This window comes from Passer montanus, unplaced genomic scaffold, assembly GCF_014805655.1.
Source record: "Passer montanus isolate IOZ18808 unplaced genomic scaffold, ASM1480565v1 scaffold38, whole genome shotgun sequence".
NCBI classification, from domain to species: Eukaryota; Metazoa; Chordata; class Aves; order Passeriformes; family Passeridae; genus Passer; species Passer montanus.
Window position 1 is genome coordinate 8,601,729 of NW_024368596.1, and position 20,914 is coordinate 8,622,642.

The 20,914-nt window shown below is 44.8% G+C and overlaps 1 protein-coding gene across 1 annotated transcript in view; it reads left to right on the forward strand.

Moving 5' to 3' along the window:
• GPC4 (glypican 4) overlaps window positions 1-19,216 on the forward strand; it is a 66,921-nt gene extending 47,705 nt beyond the window's left edge. The window contains exons 4-9 of the mRNA XM_039717487.1: window positions 6,669-6,834; window positions 12,700-12,830; window positions 13,036-13,182; window positions 13,584-13,720; window positions 16,023-16,198; window positions 17,031-19,216. Coding sequence (XP_039573421.1) covers window positions 6,669-6,834; window positions 12,700-12,830; window positions 13,036-13,182; window positions 13,584-13,720; window positions 16,023-16,198; window positions 17,031-17,239 — 966 coding nt within the window. The 3' untranslated portion in view covers window positions 17,240-19,216. The remainder of the gene's footprint in view (window positions 1-6,668; window positions 6,835-12,699; window positions 12,831-13,035; window positions 13,183-13,583; window positions 13,721-16,022; window positions 16,199-17,030) is intronic.
• The last annotated feature ends 1,698 nt before the right edge of the window (window positions 19,217-20,914 follow it).

Genomic DNA, 20,914 nt, shown 5'->3' on the forward strand with positions numbered 1-20,914 from the left:
AATCACCTCTTCAGCAAGCTGAAAGCCACGTGAGATATGACTGCTACCAAAGCATCTGGGCTGCTGGAAAGGGTCTTCCAACCTGTCCTTGGGAACCCTGAGAAAGGCAGCAGCTTGAAAGTTGTATGCAAGAAATGGTGTTTAGTTTGGAAGCACAGTTATGAGCCATATGAAATAATGCAGTTTCATGTGAAGGTTATGCCCACTTCCTCCTCTGGTGACATTTGCAGCCAAGAGGAGGCTGCTGGAGATGTCCCAGTGGGTGGAGGAGGTCAGCTTTCTTTGTGTTGCCATTTCTGCCCTAATGAGGTGTAATGTTGACAGCCAAGGAGGGAATTTTCTTCAAACTGTTTATGCAGAGAATTGCAGAGGGGGACAGGTGATTGCCTTCCCACAGGTGCTCCAAAGCTGGAGTGGGAGCCCAGTGGCTTTTTACCCTCATCTAGGATGAAGGACCTGTGGAACACAGGTTGAGCTGTTGGTTGACCTGCTGGTCTGCATGAGCAAACTGAACTGTGACTTGGGTAATTTTTGGTATGTGGACCCACCACTGGCTTAGGAGAAGCAGTGATGAAAATAATAAAACAATGAATGGATAAGAATTAAGGCCTGTGTCGTAACAAATAGTAGGGCACCAAGATCTGGTTTTGGTAAAAGTTGTACCCCCTAGTAATTACCATTTGAGGATCTAAAAGTTTAGTCAGAGATCTAACCTCCCTCTGTGCAGTTTTTGCCCTTGGTTTGACTTTAGGGGAATGTGACTGTAATCCTCTTTCAGAAAGAATTTCATGTTTCTGTATCGAAGGGCTGCAATATCTTGCTCAGGCAAAAGCCAACCTTGCCAGGGAAGTGACAGAAATGGAATATGCTGCTTGCATGCACTGGGAAGGGACAGGAGGGCAGCACTTCTGCTATGTGGGTAACTAAGAAACAGCCCGAGGAGCTAAGGAGCCCTTTCAGTGTGTAGCAGAGGGACCTCCAAAGGGGCAGCGCTCTCCAGGCAGCAGGTTGCAAGCTATGAGGCCAGACCAAGGGGCTGCCATGCACAAGGACATTTCCTTCCACATACCAGGGGCAAACATCAATGCAGAAAACAATACCAAGCACTTCTCGACATCAAAGATGACCCTGAGAAGACCTGCCAAGAATGTGACTGCATCTGCCTCAGTTCCAGCCATCTGAGGGCCTGTGCTAGGCCTTCAAAGCACGCTGGAGCAGCAGTCAGCTCAGATTTAGGGCTGGGAGTGCCTGGACAGGGCTGTGGATTTGGAGTAGATGGTGTCATGCAGGAGTACTTCAGTCCACTGGCATGGTTTTGGCTTTTTCCTTCTCTGCCCTGCACTGTGGTTCTGCTGCTATTTTTGAAAACAATGTGGAGGATAATTAAGGATGGTTTTGGTTGTAGATGCCCGGATAAATGTCCCTGCTGCTTTACTCATTAAAGCAAATGGAACACTCCTCATGATCCATGGTGTCTGAGGCAGGGAAAGGCTTGTTCCTACAGAGAACAGGCTTGATGTGAAAGGCCCTTTGGTCCCAAGAGCACCATTAGCAGGAGATGCTGAGCCTGGCATGGCTGTGCAAGTGTTCAGGGGGAGAGGCATCCACTTGGCTGGCACCCTCAGGTCCCCGTGCCCCTTGTGGGCTGGGGCTGCTCTTGGGGAAGACAGGCATGTGAATGTAAAGACAGAATGCCTGGTGCTGTGACTCTCAGGAGCTCTGCTTTTCCTCTTGGCACTGTCACTTCTGGAGTGGGGGGAGCACACTGTAAGTAGGGAATTGAGCAGAAATGTACTCTTGAACTTTTCCTCGCACGAGATAACGCTGCAGCAGACACTGCCATGGGTAGCAAGTGTTGAGACACGGAGTCATGCAGTTCCCAAGATCGCTCCTAAATGTATTCCCTTGTGCAAGACCTCAGGGGCCTAAATCTGTGGTTGAACCAGATGCTGTCTAAATTATTAATGTTCTAGCACCAGGCCAGCAAAATTGGTTAAACGCGTAGTTAATTCCAAAACACTTTCATTGGAATATTTGGGGTGGGGAAACAAACCAGGAGCCTCCCAAGTGATGTCCTGCCTCACAGTGAGCTGAACGTCAGGACCAGCGTGTGCCAAGATGATGTTCTTGTGGGCTCTTGCACAACACTGAGAGAAGGAAAAAATTATGCAAGTAGGGTTGTGTTGGTCCCAAAAATCGATGACAACTCACTTGTCTAAGATGACTGCTCACCTGGAGCATCTCACATGCAGCTCCAGAGTATGTTGTTGAAATAATCTTTCCATGTCACTGGGAAGTTACTCTTTTAGTCAGTATTGTTGTCATTCTTTTTTTTTTTTTCTGCAAATAAAACAGTATAAAACAAAAGTAATTTCACCACATTTATTTTCAAATTGTTGGATTTTTTGTTTTCTGGCAGCTGTGCTGCTGGCATGGCAACGCTGTTGTTGTGCAAGCATGGCAAATAAGAAAGCCTGAGTTATCAGTGTTATTATAAATAGTTATTAAAGCTGACAGGATTTTAAATGTTATTATTAACATTCTTAATGTTAACTTGAGGGTAGAGTGAGAGAATGTAATGTACCTCTGGCTGTCTGACAGCTGTGGGAGCTCCCTGCAGGACTGTCCATGGTTGGAGCTCTGTCATCCTTCCTCAGCTATTCCTTGCCTTGGGAAGGAGATGAAAAAGAATCTAGTTGCTTCTCTGAACTTTATCTGCTTGCAGAGATCAGTTTATCTTGAGTTTTGGTGGTTTTGTGGTAGCCTGTGAATAAGGCACTGCACTCCATAGGTGTGTACTTTAGTGTTGATGTTTCTACCAGAGGAATGCATCCAGCTGCAATTGCCAGCAAGTTGGAAAAGGCTAAGGGTGTAACAGTTTCCCTCATGTGAAACTCTGAAATGGGACAGGTATGACAAGGTACCAAGAAAAAACAGATTTTATCATGCCAAGAGCGTGTCATTTTTACAGGAACATGATTTTACCTTTACCAGTCAATCTAAGTTGGGATGTTACCCCAACAGGTGTGGTACAAAATATTTGCATTAAGCCCTGAGTTGTTTGCTTTTCACTTAATTTTTGTGAATTGTGTGCAAATCTGTATTTTTAAGGAGCAAGTTTGATAGGAAGATTGGTGCCAAAACACATCTGTTAGCAGCTTTTAATCTTCACATTTGACAAAGCGTATAGATATGGACAAATTGTAATTTACATGATGAAACCACAGGGTGATGGATTGCTGCAGTGGCGTGGAACGCCATGGAAAGGAAATAAATTTTACAAGATAAAAGGAAGGGACTGGAGTGCATTTACTTCTATCAGAAGCTTTTACAGGGTATGTGCACTGCAGCTACTACTACCTGGGTTCAAATCTACCAGGGTAAATCCCCTCCAGCAAATAAAGCTTTCTTTGGTACTCTGCTTTATTAGAAAGGAGATTACTTGGTTTTGAGGGTCATTCTAGAGTACGGTTTGAATGAACTTGAGTTGCTTTCCAAGATAAACACAACCCCAGAACAAAGCATATCTGGGTTTACTGTTACATACAATGGCGTTTTAAGAGCTTGCACCTGGCGTGGCAGGGCCAACATTAAAAGCTTGTGAAGAATTGCCAATGCAACATATGGCACACCCCACTGACAGAGCCAGAGCTGGTCTGGACTGGGTACAGGCCCCGTGCCAGGGGTTAAGGTTCTCCTTGCAGCGATACTCAAGCAGTTAAGCATTTATCACTGTTGTAACGAGGTGTAATTGCTCATGGTGTTCCCCACAACTCTCTCTTAGAGTGATCTCTGATTGTGCCTTCCTGTTGCTTTTAGAGACGATAAAATGCCAATTCTAGACTGATGAATTTGCCCATTGTCTTCCTCTTTACCTGCAGCTATATTGCACAGCTTCCCTGTGGGTTACATCCATCACTAGCAGGGCTCAGTTTGGCAGTCACTGCAGGCTGGGATTTGTCTTTTCCATCACCCCTTTGTGATCCCTCTCTGCTCAGCTCTCTGCAGGACTCAAACCTGTGTGGGGAAGGAAGCAAAACCTCACTTGCTTTTAAAATCATCCTGTGTCTTTGCTCAAAGGACCTGATCCAAGTGACCATTGCATATTGCCTGCTGTGGAATGCAGGAAAGCAGCTTCAGTTTCCCCTGCATCTGCTGGGGTTTGTAAAGGTCTACCCCTATGGAATATCAAAGTGAGGGATGCTGCGGGGCTGCAGCCGCTCGGCGCTCGTGGGATGAGGTGGGAACCTAAAATGGGAAGGGGCCTGCTGGGTCACAGCTCTGCTGGTGGGTTTTTGCAGCATGCTGCCATGCAGTCCCTTTCATAAAGCTGCAGCTTGCCCCAGTGGGATTGGGGAATCCTCCTGCTCCTCATTCCACTTCAAACTGCTCTAGCACCTGGCTCACGCTGTCAACATTTTCCTAATTTTTCTTCCCGAGGAGGATGCAGAGCACTGCTGTGAGGGCTGACAGTGCTAGGATGGCCAGGATCAGCTGATAAGCCTCTGGACTTAGCATGGAGGTCCTGTCACCCACTGCTAAGTGACACAGGAAGGGATTTTTATCAGAGAAACAGCTAAAACTACTAAACTTGAGCGTCCTTCAGAGCTCTTGTCTCTGGGTGCGAGATGTTATTTAGTTCCCCCTGCCACATTTTTGTTGTGCAAGGACTGCACCATCTGGATAGCAGATGATACCTTTACATTTGTCTGTTTCCAGTTTTCCAACTATAAATCATCTGATTTAGCTGGTTTCTGTTGCTTAAGCTCTTAGTATTTGATCCAGCTCTCCTTTAAAGCCGTGCTGTCCCAATAGGGAGCCTTCTGCTGGGGCTCCTGCTCCCACTGTGCCTTCCAAATATATATATAATATAGAATGTGTATGTGCTCTGGAGCATCTGAATCAGATTCCACAGCCACCACAAACAGCTTTCTACATGGATTCTACTTTTTCTCAGCCATACAGGCTCTTTGTGGACAAAAGAAGGGTGAAGTGCTGTCTGATGAACATTGCTGGCCAGCCAAAATCCAGTGCTGAGCTGCATCAGCTGCAGAAAACTGTCCTTCTGTCTCTAACCAGTTCACTTGCCTGCTGAAGAGAAACCATTGGTTTGAGTTGTCAGAAGCACAGCAGATCTTTATCAATCATCTCTTTCAATAAGAAAAGGGGGTTTAAAGTTTTGCTGATGTTATTAACAAAGCCAGCTTGATTATGTAATGCTTTTTCTTTTCTGATTTGCTTTTGTTAAAATCTGTTGCCTCCTAGTTTCGTGGCCTGTCAACAAGGTTTTGCACCAGAAGATTAGGCTTTGGTTCTCCATAGTCCTTGCACTGAGGGAGGCAATAATAAGGTCCTTGGCATATGTGTGATACCAGAACTTCCTCATGTACATTCATCTCCTCTTAGTCCTATTGTCCTCTGCCAGAGCCAGACCTCCAGCACGTGAATGCCATCCACATCTCCAGCTGTTTGTGTTGAGGGACTTTGCTCTTTCTCAGGGATGTCGTGTGTCTCCTCCAGCACAGTCTTGGATCACAGCCTCTTTAGAGCACTTCCCTAAATGCCTTATGAGGAGTCTCAGGTGCATTGTTTAAAACACCAGACACCACTCCTGTTTTGTCAGCGAATCTCTGATTGTATCTTAATTTTCTATTTTCATATGTGGCTAATTAACACTTAAACTTGCTCTTGAGGGAACTTCTCTGTTCAGTGCTTCAGATGGACCCACCATGTGGTTGGGATGGATCTAATGCTCCTTGGACTGGCTGGATGGAGATGGTTTCAATGAATGTTTTGAAGCTGGGCCAGAGAGTGAATCAAACATGAATGATCATGAGTCACTTTGGAAAACAGCCCTGTTGAGGGCTCGGGGGTGACGTGCCTGCTGCAGACAGCTCCGCTCGCACGCCCAGCGGCTGCACCGTGGCTTTTGGCTTTGAGGGTCCTCCCGGCTTGTCCTCAGCTGCAGGGTTGTAGCTGCCACCTCCTTCTGGTGTGGGGAGTGGTGTTACTGAGCGTGATGAGTGCTGAGTGTAAATGAACCCGGGTATCTGTCATGTAAATGCTGTGTTGAGGGACTTGAATGTGATATAAAGAAGCTGGTCTCTGTGCTGGAGAGCCCTGCTGGGCAATTGTCCAGGAAGAGCCACAGCCCTGCTGAGGAGGAGGGCATGCTCCCAGTGGGTTTGGTACAGGGGTCGTGTCAGACATCACCTCCTGACGTCCCACTTTTTCCTGAAAAATCCCAGCATCATCATCTTCAGTATCAGGGCTCGGAGAGCGCAGCTTGATGTGACATCTCTTGATTTGGGTGCATTTTACTGCCTTCCCTGAGCTTGAGTGCTGCCTGTCCCCTTGGAGTGCCTGTCCTTGCAGCCCTGGGAGAGGTCCCACATCATACAGGGTGTACTACATGGTGCAGATAATGTTTTGCAGAGATGGGGGCTGTGTCCCCTGGAGTGGCAGATACACCCAAGGAGGTGAGCCAGACCCCTTCATCTGTTCCCCAGATCTCTGGACCCCATAAGCAGGGACCAGCCACAATGCCTGACCCTGCTGTCTCTTCTGCACAGCTCTGTCCCATGCACCTTGGGGTAAATATGTGGGTTTTTTTGCTTTAGTGACTGAGGGCTAATTTTCTTGTCCTTTTTTCTTTTCCTGTGGTAAAGGTGAACCCCACGCCGCAGGGAACGCGGGCGCTGCTGAAAATGATGTACTGCCCCCACTGCCGAGGTCTGGTGTCAGTGAAGCCCTGCTACAACTACTGCTTTAATGTCATGAGGGGCTGCTTGGCCAACCAAGGGGACCTGGATGCCGAGTGGAATATCTTCATGGGTAAGGCAATATGGGTTAAAACTGCACATAAATCTGCACTGGTACTGTGTCCCTCACCTGCATAGCATTGTGAGTGGCTGTGCTGAGCTGTAGCAGGTTTTTCAGGTATCTGTGACGGGTATCTTTTCCTTCCACACCTCTGTGTACAGCACACCTTTTGCCATTCACATTGACCTCCAAATAAATGAGAATGTTGTGCCAGTGACTGTTGCAGCAAGCTTTAGGAGGATGGAAGTGGCATGGGCTTGTAGACTCAGAATATTTCTTCTTGCTGGATCAAGCATGTGTGAAAGCTGGTTTTTCCATGCCACTTACACCTTGTTGTCACCATACAGCCCTCCAAATAAATGAGAATGTTGTGCCAGTGACTGTTGCAGCAGGCTTTAGGAGGATGGAAGTGGCATGGGCTTGTACACTCAGAATATTCTTGCTGGATCAAGCATGTGTGCAAGCTAGTTTTCCTATGCTAGTTTTCCTAGTTTCCTTACACCTTGTTGTCACCATACAGTTGTCCTTCCTGAAGTCAGTTTTCTCCTTCAGCAGGCTGGGAGTCTCCTTGCCAGCCATGAAGAGCTTTGAGAAAAGCTGTAAGCCTGGATTTTACACTAAAAAATTCAATAGGACATGTCTGAATCTGTTTTTAAACAGCTCATTTGGTGCTTGGCCACCATCCTTTTGCAATGTCAGCAGGTCTTGTATGAAATTGTGCTAGTGCTTTTGCCATCGTCTTCCTCCTGTTTGTTTCTCTTCTGTGCTTATACACAGTATCATTCAGTACATAAAATTCAGACTGAAATGTTAAATTCTACCTTGGGTCAAGGCTCATCAGAATTGGCAGTGCGTCACGTTTTGGGGCACAGGCAATAGATAATGTTAAATGTTTTCATTTGTGCTGCTTTTCTGGGATGTTTGATTTATCTGTGATTGAGCATCCTTCCGGAGCAGTCGCTTCACTCTAGTCAATGTATGATGAAGTGCACATGTAAAGTATCTGCTGGTACTGAAAAGGCTGTGGTACTCTTCCCATTCCACTCATGGAAAAAAAAAAGTTTGTTAGAAAGAAAAGATTTCATTAAGTTGCAAGATTTTTTAAAAATGAAATTGCTGCTAGCTGACATTTCAGGCTACATTTATGTCTTAGAGCTTGTTTTCCTCTGTTGCACTGGATTTTCACTTTGCTGCCCATGCCAACTGAACGTGTGCAGGGTGTTATTTTCATAGGGCATTTTTTGTGTGTGTATTCCATATAGGGAGCTAAATGTGACACTAAGTTGGGTTTCCAAGTCATTCTCTGGGAGGCTGACACCCCAGCCCCCCAGTCCTCACAGCCGTCTTTCTCATGAGAATATTAAGTATTTCAACTACAATTGTTGCTGAAATAGCTCAAAGCCAGGAGACTTGCAAACATCTAGTCCAAGCAGAAAAGAAGAATCCCATGAAAGGGAAGGGCATAATGCCAGAAAACAGACAAAAGCACAAGCAGCTAATTGCTGTAGGTGGTATGCAGCTAAAAACGAACCCGGGGGAAGCCGGCGAGCCCTGTCACACGAGACTGATCAGGGACTGCATGCAATAATTAAGATTATTAAACAAGACAAAATAAATACATGTGATTCCAGGTTGGAAGCAAAGCTTTCTTCTTGCAGTGCTTCCTCCCCAAAGGGCTTCTTGCCCATTCATTACTTAAGTGTGGTATTAAGCTTTGTTACACTGATTGTCAGTATTTGCTTGGTTCTTGCACTCTCAGCTGATGGTTGCAGTGAAGTACAGATACAGAAAACTTAAGCTGTGCTTTCTTTAGACAATTTAATAAGTGAACAGGTGCTGGTTATGTTCCAGACTTTGGTTTCTCTCTCAGTTTGCCACTCAAGACAAATTAAATGAAATATATCTGGTGTTTAGGGCAGGGCATATGCCACAAATATCTTGTGTATGTGTTTAAAGGTTTAAATAATTAAAGAAATAACACCCCAAAAAATTTTCCCCCCAACCACCTCACAAAATCCCACCTCCATGGTCTCAATGAGATTTTGCATTGTGGGTTTAAGTTATGGTTATGGCAGTGGTTTATTACGAGTCAAAAGCAGGTTTTGAACCTATCAAATCAATTTAAAAATAGCTAAATCAGAGAACTTGTATCGAGTGCTGCAAGTCTGTATGAATGTGGTTGCATGTGAAATACGCATTTGTGTGTGCTAGTGGGTCTATAAGTGAGTCAATTATGTAAAGCTGGGATGTAAAGTTTGTAGGTTTTTTGAGACAAGAAGACTTTGTAATTCCTTATTTCTCCAAAGTACCATTTAAAGCTGAGGAGTATGAAATAATGACCGAATTGTACTCTTTTCTCCCCTTTAACTATCTAAATTATTTCTCCCTCTATTCCTGACACAATTGTACACCAATTAGACAGGGGTATACTTTGTTTCAAACAGGCTGTTGGGGGGTTGGAGCCTTCCTGAATGAACAGTGTTAATCTCCAGTGCCTTTTCATGATTTTTTTTTCTCCACAAAGGTTTACTCTGCTCAAAGATGTCGAATTCAGGCTCCATATACATATCTGGAGTACTACTTTGTGTGCAAAGAATTTTTCCCCCACCCCGCTTAAAAAAAAAAAAAAAGATTGTTGTTAATGAATGGTCAAGGTCTTCCCCCTCCTTCCTTCCCCTTTTAAATCAGATCTTGGGGTTAAGACTGAAAACTGCCTTTTGTTCTTCAAGTCAGACAGTGAGGCTGAAGATGTGGGTTTCTGATTATTGGTGGCACAATGAGAAAGAATTGCTTTCCTTCATGAGAGCGAGGTGCTTTGTTGCCAAGGATTGTCTCAATGCCAGTAGCAAGGACAAATGTATGCAAGAGGAAAAGGGTCTTTAAGGGATGGTGCTAGATGGTGTGTCTTGGTTGTTTTGTTTTTTTTTTTTTTCACCTAAATCCACTTCTATGTCCCCATCACAGGGAGGAGAAACAGTCTTTGTCAGGCTGTGTGTTTGTAATACATGAGCCGGGTACATTTTTCACTCTGACAGAGTTGGGGATTTTGGTGAAGCAAAGCTGAGCCATCTCACCGTGGCTTATAAATATCATTTACTTTGCACGAGCGCTGGGACAAATAATTGTTATTCATAATCAACCCCTCTCTGCTCCCCATAATGGCAAATCTTTTTCTGGGAGCTGAGTTGCTCCGAAGGTTGGCTCCTGGGGCTGGGGCAGGAGCCTCTCCTCCTAGGGGCATCACCCTGAGCCCCAGCAGCCTTGGCACCATCACACAGGGCTGCCAGAGGGAACCACTGCTCTGGGGACACCAGCCAGCTCCTGCTGGGAGGTAAAAGTTTGCAGGATGCCTCCAAAATCAAAACTGTGGATGAGGCAGAGCCCCCCCACCCTCATCCCTTGCTCCTCCCCACCCCTTTCTAATGAAAGTTTATTTCGTTCAGTGTTCCTTGCCAGTATCAATCCCAACTCCAATTACTGCTTTCCTTATCTTTTCTCGCCAGCTTTGGCAGCTCTGCTGGAGGCCGAATGCATTTTCTCTCTCGGCAGTCAAAGCAGAGGCTGCATTCCTGGGCTGTGATACATGGAACGCCATGGCACCCCTGCTAACAAAGGACCCAATTCGCTCTACATTCCCATGGTCTTGTGGATGGCCTGCCCGGCTCAAAGTTTACAAAGATGCCAAACAGCCAGAAGAATTGGGGTTTATGTTTCCTTTCAGTCTTTCACAAACACTTTATTGATCTGTGGCCTTTCCTGGCCACTCAGAGAATTAAGTAGTTACAAAATGGAATGATTTTTCTTTTTTTTTTTTTTTAAACCTGTGCATTTTGTGTGTTTTATTATCTGTCTACTCATAATATTTTTATTTGAAATGAGCAGCTTCCTGCACACTGCACCGGGATGTTCTTTATGCGCGTGAAAAACCCCAAAAGCTTTGACAATGATGAACACATTTAAGTTGTGCTCCACTTGTTTACAAAAGTCTCCATTTGGTAGCACATCAAAAGCATTTTTCTCTCCTCCAGCACAATGGTATATTCATGCTAGCAGTCATTACTCAGAGATTTGAAGCATCACTTTATTGGACCCCACCACAATACAGTCTAAGACTCTTTGTTTCATTTGTTATTACCGTCTCCTTTTTTTTTCCTTTTTTTTTTTTCTTAAATGCATTTAGTTCAGACCTGTTTGTAGTCCCTGACGGTGAAATTCCAGCCATGCCCTGCAACAGCTCTGTCATTGATGCTGGTGCTGTGTGTCTGCAGAGTGAGGGCCTTTCCTGGGGCCTCCAGCTCCTCTGGAGCTCACTCCCTAAACACCCACACCTTGCTGAGCTGACTGAGTGAGAGGGGGTTAATTGAATGATAGTCCTTTAACTAACACCCAGCAAATCTTTAGAATATTGAGTTTTCTTTAAAAAGCAGATTTACAGGCTAGGAAGGCATCTGAAATTCATGTTGGGGGTTATGATATTGGATTATTATTATAATTGTTGTGTTTTGATGTTGTTTTTTATAATAATGATAATAACTTTACATACTCAAATAGCTTTGTTTTATATTTTTCATTGATTGTGGGTTTTTTAATGTAGTTTATTTAACATGACTTGTGCACTCAGGCAGAGCTATTACTAAATTGTTCAGTATGTAGAGTTTCTTTATTGGGATTTAACAGATAGCCAGAGCCTACAGAAGTTTTCTGTTTGTGCAAAATACCTTCTGCGCTTAGGAGGAGGATGAATGTCATGAGAAAGATTAATAGAATGAGTGTGAAACGCCCATTTCTCATTAATGGAAGGGACCAGGCATATCTTAGGAGCAGGGAGGAGCTCCTTGGGGCCAGAGGGGCTGTTCTGTCCTTGTCACTCTGGCTAGGAAAAATTGAGGAGTTACATGCAACTGAAAATGATGAGGTTGTGGCAGAGCATCATGAAGTGATGCAGGAGAGGAGACCAGCAAATGTTTTGGGGTTGAGGGACCACAGTGAAAGCCAACAGTAAATGAAGGCTGTGATGGGTGAGAAGAGACAAGAGCTTAGTGCCAGGTGTATTCCTGGAGGCACCTTGTAGGGGAGAACCAGAGAGAGGGCTTAAATGCAGTGCAGGGTGGAAGCCTTAATGCCTGTAATAATTTCCCAGAGGAAGTAGTGGATGGTCCAGTAGCTGCTGTGTTTAATGATGCATTTGATGAGGACGTGCGTGTCGGCACAGGAGGAGTGACCTGGTGTTGGCTGAGAGACTTTCCATCTCCCCTTGCTTGTAGATGTGCCAAATACATCATGAATGCACAGCACTCACCCTGCTCTCCCACAGACTCCTTTCCTTGTGCAAATTGTCCACGTGGTGCTAGGAGCTGCAATCCCTTGGCTTCCCCAGGCAGGAAAAACCCTGTAGCTCTCCATAAGGGAAAGATGGTATCAAGGATTGTCTTGGACCCTTGCATGTTGGTGCCTTGTGCCCAAGACCAGCATGAGGAAGCTGATGGCTTTGAAAGCAGTCTTGAAAAACAAATGACACAAGGCAACCTTTAATAAATGAGCATGGAAAGGAGAGTGTTAGTAATGCTTGTTCTGATGGGAGGAGCTGATTACAGGCTGCTCTTGGCAGGCTGTGATGCCTTTTGATGTACATGAGCCTGTGGTTTGGTGCTGGCAGCCTCTTAAGTGCCTGGTGAAGGTGTAGGCTCTGGGAACTGAGCAAAATGTTTCCTGGAGATGTGTGCTGTGCAGAGGTGAGACTGCAGTGGTTGATGTCCATGTGCTCAAACTGTTATCCTCTTAACTCTTATTCCTGAAGCTCCTTCATTAAAACCTTAGTTTTTCTCTCTGTGTGGTAGATTCTCCTCCATTACAAACCTTTGGTTTTCTCTCTCTTAGATTCAATGTTGCTGGTAGCAGAGAGGCTGGAGGGACCTTTCAACATTGAGTCTGTCATGGACCCCATTGATGTGAAAATTTCAGATGCAATCATGAACATGCAGGAGAACAGCATGCAGGTGTCTCAGAAGGTAAATGGGCCAAGAGGACACTTGGGATTGTTTTTTATTTAATGTGTTTTATTTCCCTATTCTTGTTAATATGTTTTTTCTTGAATGCCCTTTCAAGTATATATAAAGCTAATGTATTATTTTGGGCGGGGGCTGCATTGGAGCCTGGAAAAGGGAGGCTCTTGTGACCTCTTACTTCATAAAATCCTTTCCTTCTCTCACACAGGTTTTCCAGGGATGTGGCCAGCCAAAAACACTTGCCCAAGGCCGGACTGCTCGCTCTGTCTCTGAGGGTGGTTTCACTGCTCGTTTCAGACCCTACAACCCCGAGGAGCGACCGACAACGGCTGCTGGCACGAGCCTGGACCGACTGGTGAGTGCCTGGTCCTGCTGGTGCCACACAGGTGCTTCATAACGGGGTACCACAGTGTCTAATTTACCATTTTTTAATTGATAGGCTGTCTTAATATTCCTTGGCTGTCTTAAAACTCTCTAAGGGGTGTAATCTGCCCATAGCTCTAGACATTAATTACCTCAGCGCTTCTATGTCAGAGAAGTGCCTGTGTTAAAAGCTTGGCTTATGAATAATATGTGTTTGAGGAGCAGTGTTTAATTTTGTATTAAAAAAGTAAATCAACCATCAAAACTCACAGCCTGAAGATCTGGCCTGTACATGTCTGTTGTGATGAAAAAAAGCATCCCAACTTCACTTTTACTGAGTGTTTGGTATTCTGGATTATGTCTTGTGTTCCTTTTTTTTATTTTATTTAATAGGTTACTGATGTGAAAGAGAAGCTGAAACAAGCCAAAAAATTTTGGTCATCTCTCCCTGGCAACATTTGCAATGATGAAAAGATGTCTGTAGGCACTGTCAATGAGAATGAATGCTGGAATGGAAGCGCCAAGAGCAGGTTTGGTGATGCTGCTGCCCCTGGTTAACCCTTTCCCTCTCACCCCAGACTTTCCCTGTGTCCTGATCCCTCTCCCTGAACCCTTTTTTCCTACAGGAGTGATCCCCGCTTGCCCAAGACAGGCTGCTGCCATTGTCCCTTTTGTTTTTGTAGATGGGAGGGCTGGAATGTAACACCAAAGTGTTGTCCAAGGGGGTTTCTTTTAGAGGAGGGAACAGAGTGTAGGCACACATAGGTCATCTCTCCTTGGACTTAAACCCCTTTCTAGTTGTTCATGGAACTGGGAAGATGATCTGTACAAAATCCTGTATCCCAGCCACAGAGCAGAGGTGCTTGTGTTGTCTGACAGCACTGTTGCCCCAGTGCCCCCAGCTGGTGTTTCCACCAGGAACTGGTTTCTTTGTCGAGCAAGGGCAGGGGTGATGGAGGGTGGAGACCTTCTCCACTGCTGAGGTCAGTGGTACGAGGGGGCCAATGGTTTCATTCACACTTTCTATGGAAAAAAGAGTTACAAAACTGGGTTTTTTTGCTTGTAAGGAAGAAATTGCCAACACATGAGTAAGCCAGAGTTTTTCTGTCATATGGTTTATGTAACTGTTTAACTTTTATTTTGGAAATAAAAGTTTCTCCTTTTTTTTTCTATTTGCTTACTGAAGAAATAAGCACAATCCAAGATGTTCCATTAAAAAAAAAGGCAAAAAAGCAGTTGTCTGGGGTTTTCCAGCACTTTTTCTAAGTAAAAGCAGGTTCTGCCCTTGATAGTTTTGGGCCACAGCACTAAGCCAGACCTCATAACTTTTGCACTGTTTTGTGTGTGCCTAAAACTCTGCCATACTTTGCTAGGGCAATGTTTTGGGTGTATGTGACAAGAAGTGGCTCTGCCTCCTGAAATCTTGTTTATCAGCAGCTTCTAGGGGTTTTTTATAGCAGGTACCCTCCAGTGTGTGCAGGAGAGATGGAGAGGGGCATCAAGGGGAGATAGAGACTTGGCAGCACTTGGCAAGGAGACAGGGCAGGCTGGATATCCTATGTGGGTTGGGCAAGATAATTTGCTTTACTATTTTCTCTATTACTCCAATAAGGCAGAAGTTTGGTAGTCTTCTACACCGGTTGGGCAAGATAATTTGCTTTACTATTTTCTCCATGACTCAAATAGTAGTCTTCTACTACTTTGGTCTCAGACTTCTTTCAAACATATAATGTTGATCACAAATAATAACAAAACTGTCACCACCAGTCTTCTACTACTTTGGTCTCAGACTTCTTTCAAACATATAATGTTGATCACAAATAACAAAACTGTCACCACCAACTGTCATTGTCATTGTCACTCCCATATATAGGACAGGGTGTGAGCATGCTTTTCAGAGTATGGTAACATCCTGGTGTCCAGGATCAGTAGTCTGTGCTAAAGGCTTTTCTCTCTCTTGTGATACTGATATTGGCATCATAACTGAGAAAAGTAGTGTTTTCTTCTGTTAAACTGATCTTTCTAGCAAGACAGGTAACTGGAGGAAAGGGAAATGTGTCCTATCCCTGCTGTATAAGATCATACTCCAAATACCTGTGTCAGGAAACGTATTCTGTTGGGTTTTGTTGCTCAGTCTCTCTTTTAAACCAGGAGGCTGTACATGTGTTCAGACCTGAGCATGTGCACCTTCTGAAGCTGAGCATCTTGGCTCTCCCCTCCTCTGATGTATGGGGCTGCAGGATCTCATCTTCAGCATCACAGATGTTTCTCCTGCTGGGGTTATTAGGGAAATTGCATCTCACGTCTGCGTGGTGAGAAGCACACATTCAATATCCCAGCTTGATGGTTAAGGTCCATTACTTAAAGTCAGAATGACGCTCTTGCCTCCAAAAGTTACTATAGGTTTCTGTGGGATAACTATGGTCTTGAAGGTTGTGTTCCCAAAAGTGTCATCTAACTGGCATCAAGGCATCTCAGCACCTTGTGTTGCTCTGCAGCCTGCAGCAAGCTGATTTATGCTTTTGAAGGCCATTATTAATATAAACCCCAGATCTTCCTTTCCTTTCAAGTTGGGGAGAAAATTGTCATTCCGCTGCCCATGTGGCACAGTGTAAATGAAAACAGTGCTTCATTCCACATGCTGCAGAGATTGCAGGGAAGGGAGATGGGGTGAGAGGGGCTGTGTGAGGTGTAGCATGTGGAAAGATGCTGTTGGGCTCAGAATGTCACCCAGACTGAAAGCAGGGGTGGCATAGCAGAGTCCCCATGGTGTCGTCGGGACCCTGCCGAGCTGCAGCTCTGGTACCAGCAGGAATGGTTTCTTCTTTTCAGGTATGACTTTGCAGTGACTGGAAATGGCTTGGCAAGTCAGGTGAATAACCCAGAGGTTGAAGTGGACATTACCAAGCCAGACATGGTGATTCGCCGGCAAATCATGGCCCTGCGGGTGATGACCAACAAGCTGAAGAATGCCTACAGTGGGAACGATGTCGACTTCATCGACATAAGTATGTTTGCTGTTGTTTGCCTTTTGCTTTTTCTTTTTTCCCTTTTAATTGGATTTCATGCTAACACGGGTAGCTGGTTAAGCTTCAGCTGTGGGTAAGCGTGTTAGTGAGGAGGGTGGGAACTGGCTGCTCCGACAGGCTGTGTGAGGAGGGGTGTTCCACAAAGCCATAGAGTGGTTTGGGCTAGAAGGGACCTTTAAAGATCATCATTGCATTACCCTGCAATGAGGTGGGACATCATCTACTACATCAGGCTGCTCAGAGCCCCATCCAACCAGCCTGACCTTGAGTCTTTCCAGGGATGGAGAATCTACCACCTCTCTGAGCAGCCTGTGCCACAGTGTTTCACCACCCTCATCATAAAACCATTTCTTCCTTATATCAAATCTAAATCTACTTTGTTTTAGTTTAAAACCGTTAGTCCTTGTCTTAATGCAGCAATCCCAGCTCTCTCAGTCTGTCCTCATAGAAAAGGTGTTCCAGCCTCTGGGTGTTTCTGTGTCTTCCTCTGGACTCCCTCCAGCAGACCCTTCCTATGCTGTGGGCCCCGGAGCTGGATACAGAACTCCATGTGGGGGTCTCATGAGTGGAGTAAAGGGGGTGAATCCCCTCCCTCGACCTGCTGCTCACAGTGCTTTGGGTGCAGCCCAGGATGTGATTGACTTTCTGGACTGCACCATCGCCCAGACATGACAACTGCGGTAGAAATCACATTAACCAGCCGACCCACGCTTACCTCTCGCAAACACCAGAACAGCCACACTTCCCTTTTCCCCCTGCTGTCTTGTGCGGGCAGCAGAGGAGGTCAGCAGGGGTTTGTTTGTTTCCCCAGGTGAGGAGAGCAGCGGGGAGGAGAGCGGCAGCGGCTGCGAGCTCCAGCAGTGCTCCCCGGAGTTCGAGTTCAACGCCACCGAGGTCACCGGCAGCTCCAACAAGAGCGACAAGACCGTGAACACTTCTGCTGCCTCCAGAAGTGGTCTATCACAAGCAGCCTTGCTCCTTAGCATTTTGTTCTTGGCCATGCAAAGACAATGGAGATAATTGTGCAGCATAGGGGGAGGGGAAAAGACTTTTATTATCAAAGGTAGAAGGCACCTGCTTTCACTTTTATACCATCTAGAGACTTTGCTTTTTAAGTTAATGGACAACAGTGTACAGTTTTTACTATGTTGCCACTGATTTTAAGATACTGATTTATTTTTTTTCCCTTGCTATCCTGGGAATAACAGGAATGGGAAGTACCAGTCTATCCCGTTCACCAAGAGTCCATGTTAGAGGTGGATAACAAAAATGTATATACAAGCCTGTAGTTAGCTCTGCATTTGTGTCTTTATCACTTCTTTTTTTTTTTTCTTTTACTGTATTTCTTATGAAAACAAAAACCCCAGGGTCTTCTCTTGGCCTGTAACAAGTATGTGTTTCTGAAATGAGAAATATCTGTACAGAAGCAGGTTTTATTTATCATGTTATCTTATGAGGAAAAAATAATTGCCCAACAAGCAGAAAATGTTTCATGTAGTTAACTTCCCATTTATCCACATTATGTTAGTTGCCTTATCTGGAGAGAAGTGGAAGTCATTTGTCTTTATTATGCGGTAAAACAGAAGGTGAAGGCAGAACTGGTCATCGTGCCAAGGGCCCCGTTTGCTTAGGGCATCCATGCCAGGAGCAGGTTGTGCTTGCTTTACAGGAGGTTTGGTTAAATTGGAAGGGACTACAGAGAATCCCCATTCTGCAGACGCTGAGAAGAGTTGTCGTTTGTTGCCCGGGATCCTTGCAATCAGCTGTAACTCCTGTGGGTCAGTTCCCAACGTGCATCCCCCGTGGGAATGAGGCATTAAACTTGTTCGGTTGGAAACAGCTTGTCGTCTCACAGCTCCAAGTGCCAACATGTGTCTTGTCTGCACGTTTGTCAGCTGAGTGCTGCATTGATTTTTTTAATGGTTTCGGTTCTGGTTCTAAGGAATCCTGTGTGGGAGGGCAGCTGGGGAGGGGTTGGGTTTGTTTTTGCAAGAGTTTTGTTTCCTCTCTGATGGGGGCAGAAGAGAAGGCACTGTTGCAGGTACATGGAAGCAGGAGCTGGCAGGGCTGAAGATGCCTCATTTTGGGTGTGTTTGGTCTCCTGGGGTCTGATGCCCAGCACCTGTAGCTTTTCAGCACTACCTGAGACACCTTCCTCTCTCTACCTGTGCTGTTGGAGTTGGAACAATGTTGTGGTGAACAGCAACTCATGAATAAAAGAAATGTATATTTTTAAGAAAAGAGATGAAATAATTTTTAAAAGAGTTTAGCAAAAGCAACATCTTTGGAAAGACTCAGAATTATCCTGCACGTCTCTTCCTGCTTTGGATAGCCTTTAGGTCTGGCTGGATGCCTGGATCTGGGCAGGAGAGCAATCCAGAGAGAAAAGGTTTGCTCTATTCCACCCTTGTGTCATAAAGGATAATTTTCTATTTTTATATTGAAGCATTAATTACTTGTTAGCTCAGGGTCAGCATTATATTCAACTTTATTTTCACACCAAATTTCTGCAAAGCTATAAAGACAGAGTATTGTTGGCTGGTATAAATAATCCTGGAGGCTTAATTTTACTAGAAGTAGCCAGTTATTTATTAAAACATGATGTTAGTAGAGTTAGGGATATTCTGGTTAGATTATTTTTCTTTAGAAAATAAATCATGGAACCATAAAATTGAAAAAATTATAAATTTATGTGTGGGAAAAAATGAATTGTAAATAGCTAAGTTGCCTTGCGAGGAATTGGAAAATGTGCTGATACTTAGAAACTACCTCAGTTCTGAGGAATTTCCTTTCTAGCTTTGAGTGCTATTGCTTTTACTTGGTAGAAGTGAATCTGGTCTCCAATATGTAGCTGAAAGAGTTATCCCTGTAGACCTTGTTAGATTGTTTTTAATTTAGAGGGTTGAACTACATCCAGCTGTTTTCTTTCAGCAAAGTTCCCTAACAAAGAGAATTTCTGAATTAAATATTGCTGATGGTTTCCATGACTTTTCCTGATTTGTTTGGTTTCATGGCATTTTCTGATTGCCCTTTAATTATTTAAATGGTTCTAGCCATTTGAATTTTAATCCCGAAATAAACAAACCTTAGATGCACTACCATTGTAAATATATCGCAGTAGGGTCTGACTGGATAACCCTTCTGGCTCATACCCAGCTGGCAGGCCAGCAGAGTTAAATGAAGAAAAAAAGAATAAAAAAAAGAAAACTCCTTCAGAGCTCTGAGATTGGTGGAACAAAAGCCCTTATGTTTGGAGTGGCTGCCTGCTCCAACATCTCCCTTCTTGGCCTAAGTGTTCATATGTAAGAAAGTTGCTTGTAAATTCTCCTGATTTTGAGCATTTCTGCTCAGAAAACAAAAACACTTCTGAATTTATATTTTTAATTTTACAACTAATTGCTCACTAATTATTTTTCCTTAGTTTGGTACAAGCCACCAATGCAGAGACCTCCTGTCAGTTTTAAGCGTGTCCAGTTGATTTTGCTAATAGCACACGAGACTTCCAGTATATAAAGGACAGATTTGTCACCTGGGGCTGCAGGAAACAAGAGTAAACATCAATGCAGGATGATCAAAAGTTGTGTTCCTGCTTTTATTTTGTGTTTGTGTGTGAAGTTGGCTCTCTGACATGAGCCTGTAAACTAAACCATACGGGTAGGGATGAGACATGCTGTTCACTTCAGGGAAGGCATGTGCTCCCCTCTTTCAGATATTTTTTTTTTTCCATATAACCAGTGCCATTATGAGCACGATTTAAAGAAAAATTCCCATATATAGAATTAATTATTAAAGTTAATGGAGCTGGTAAGTGTGCTTCAAATGCAAAATGAAGCAGAAAGGTGGTGTCCTTGGCAGCGTGGGAGGTGCTGTCTCCCAAAGTGCTGGAATAAAAAGATCCAACTCTTAATAGGACATGTTTTAACAGCTCAGTGCCTGTCCTGAAATGACTTCACAGGTGACACGTGGAGGGGGAAAAGGAGAGCATGCAGTGGGACTGTGCTCAGAGTCTCTCATTTTGTGTTGTGTTGGTGCCCCCAAGTCAGGGCAAATGGCCAGAGGAGTCTTTCCACACTCCAGGGCAGGGTCCTGCTCTTCTCCTGGCTGAGCCAGCCTGGGTTTGTCCTCACAGGCAAGGTGGTGTATTAATTCTGGAGAGTGCAACCTCTCAGAACAGTGGCCATTTCTTAGACCAGATGGTGCTATAGTTCCATCACCATCCTGTAATTGCTTTGATGCCTGGCTGGACCAGGCAAGCCCTCTGGTTTGGTCCTGGCTCCTTCCTCATGGTAGCATCTGGTGTTGGGCATCTCAGAGCATGGCACGTAAAAATCCCTCCTATCTGTTTGGATGCTTTTACTTATCATGTGTCCTACAGCAGCTGCCAGCCCTGTTTGTCACCTTTCTGACAATGTCACCCTACGTGCAGCCCATGGTGTGAATGTGGCAGTGTCCCCCACTGCTGGCAGCTGCTGCTTGTGCCCCTCACTTGCCAGCACAAAACCACAGCATTTTCCCTTGTCCCTGGGAAGCCCATGCCACTGGCACATCCCACAGCCTGGAGTGGCAGACACCCAGGTCTTGCCGTTGCAGACAGGCCTGCAGCATCCTGGGGACCCTGAGAACCAGGATTTGGGAGATGTGTGTAAGCTGGTGGGCATTGCTGCTGCAGGAAATCAGAGCTGGATAAATCCATCT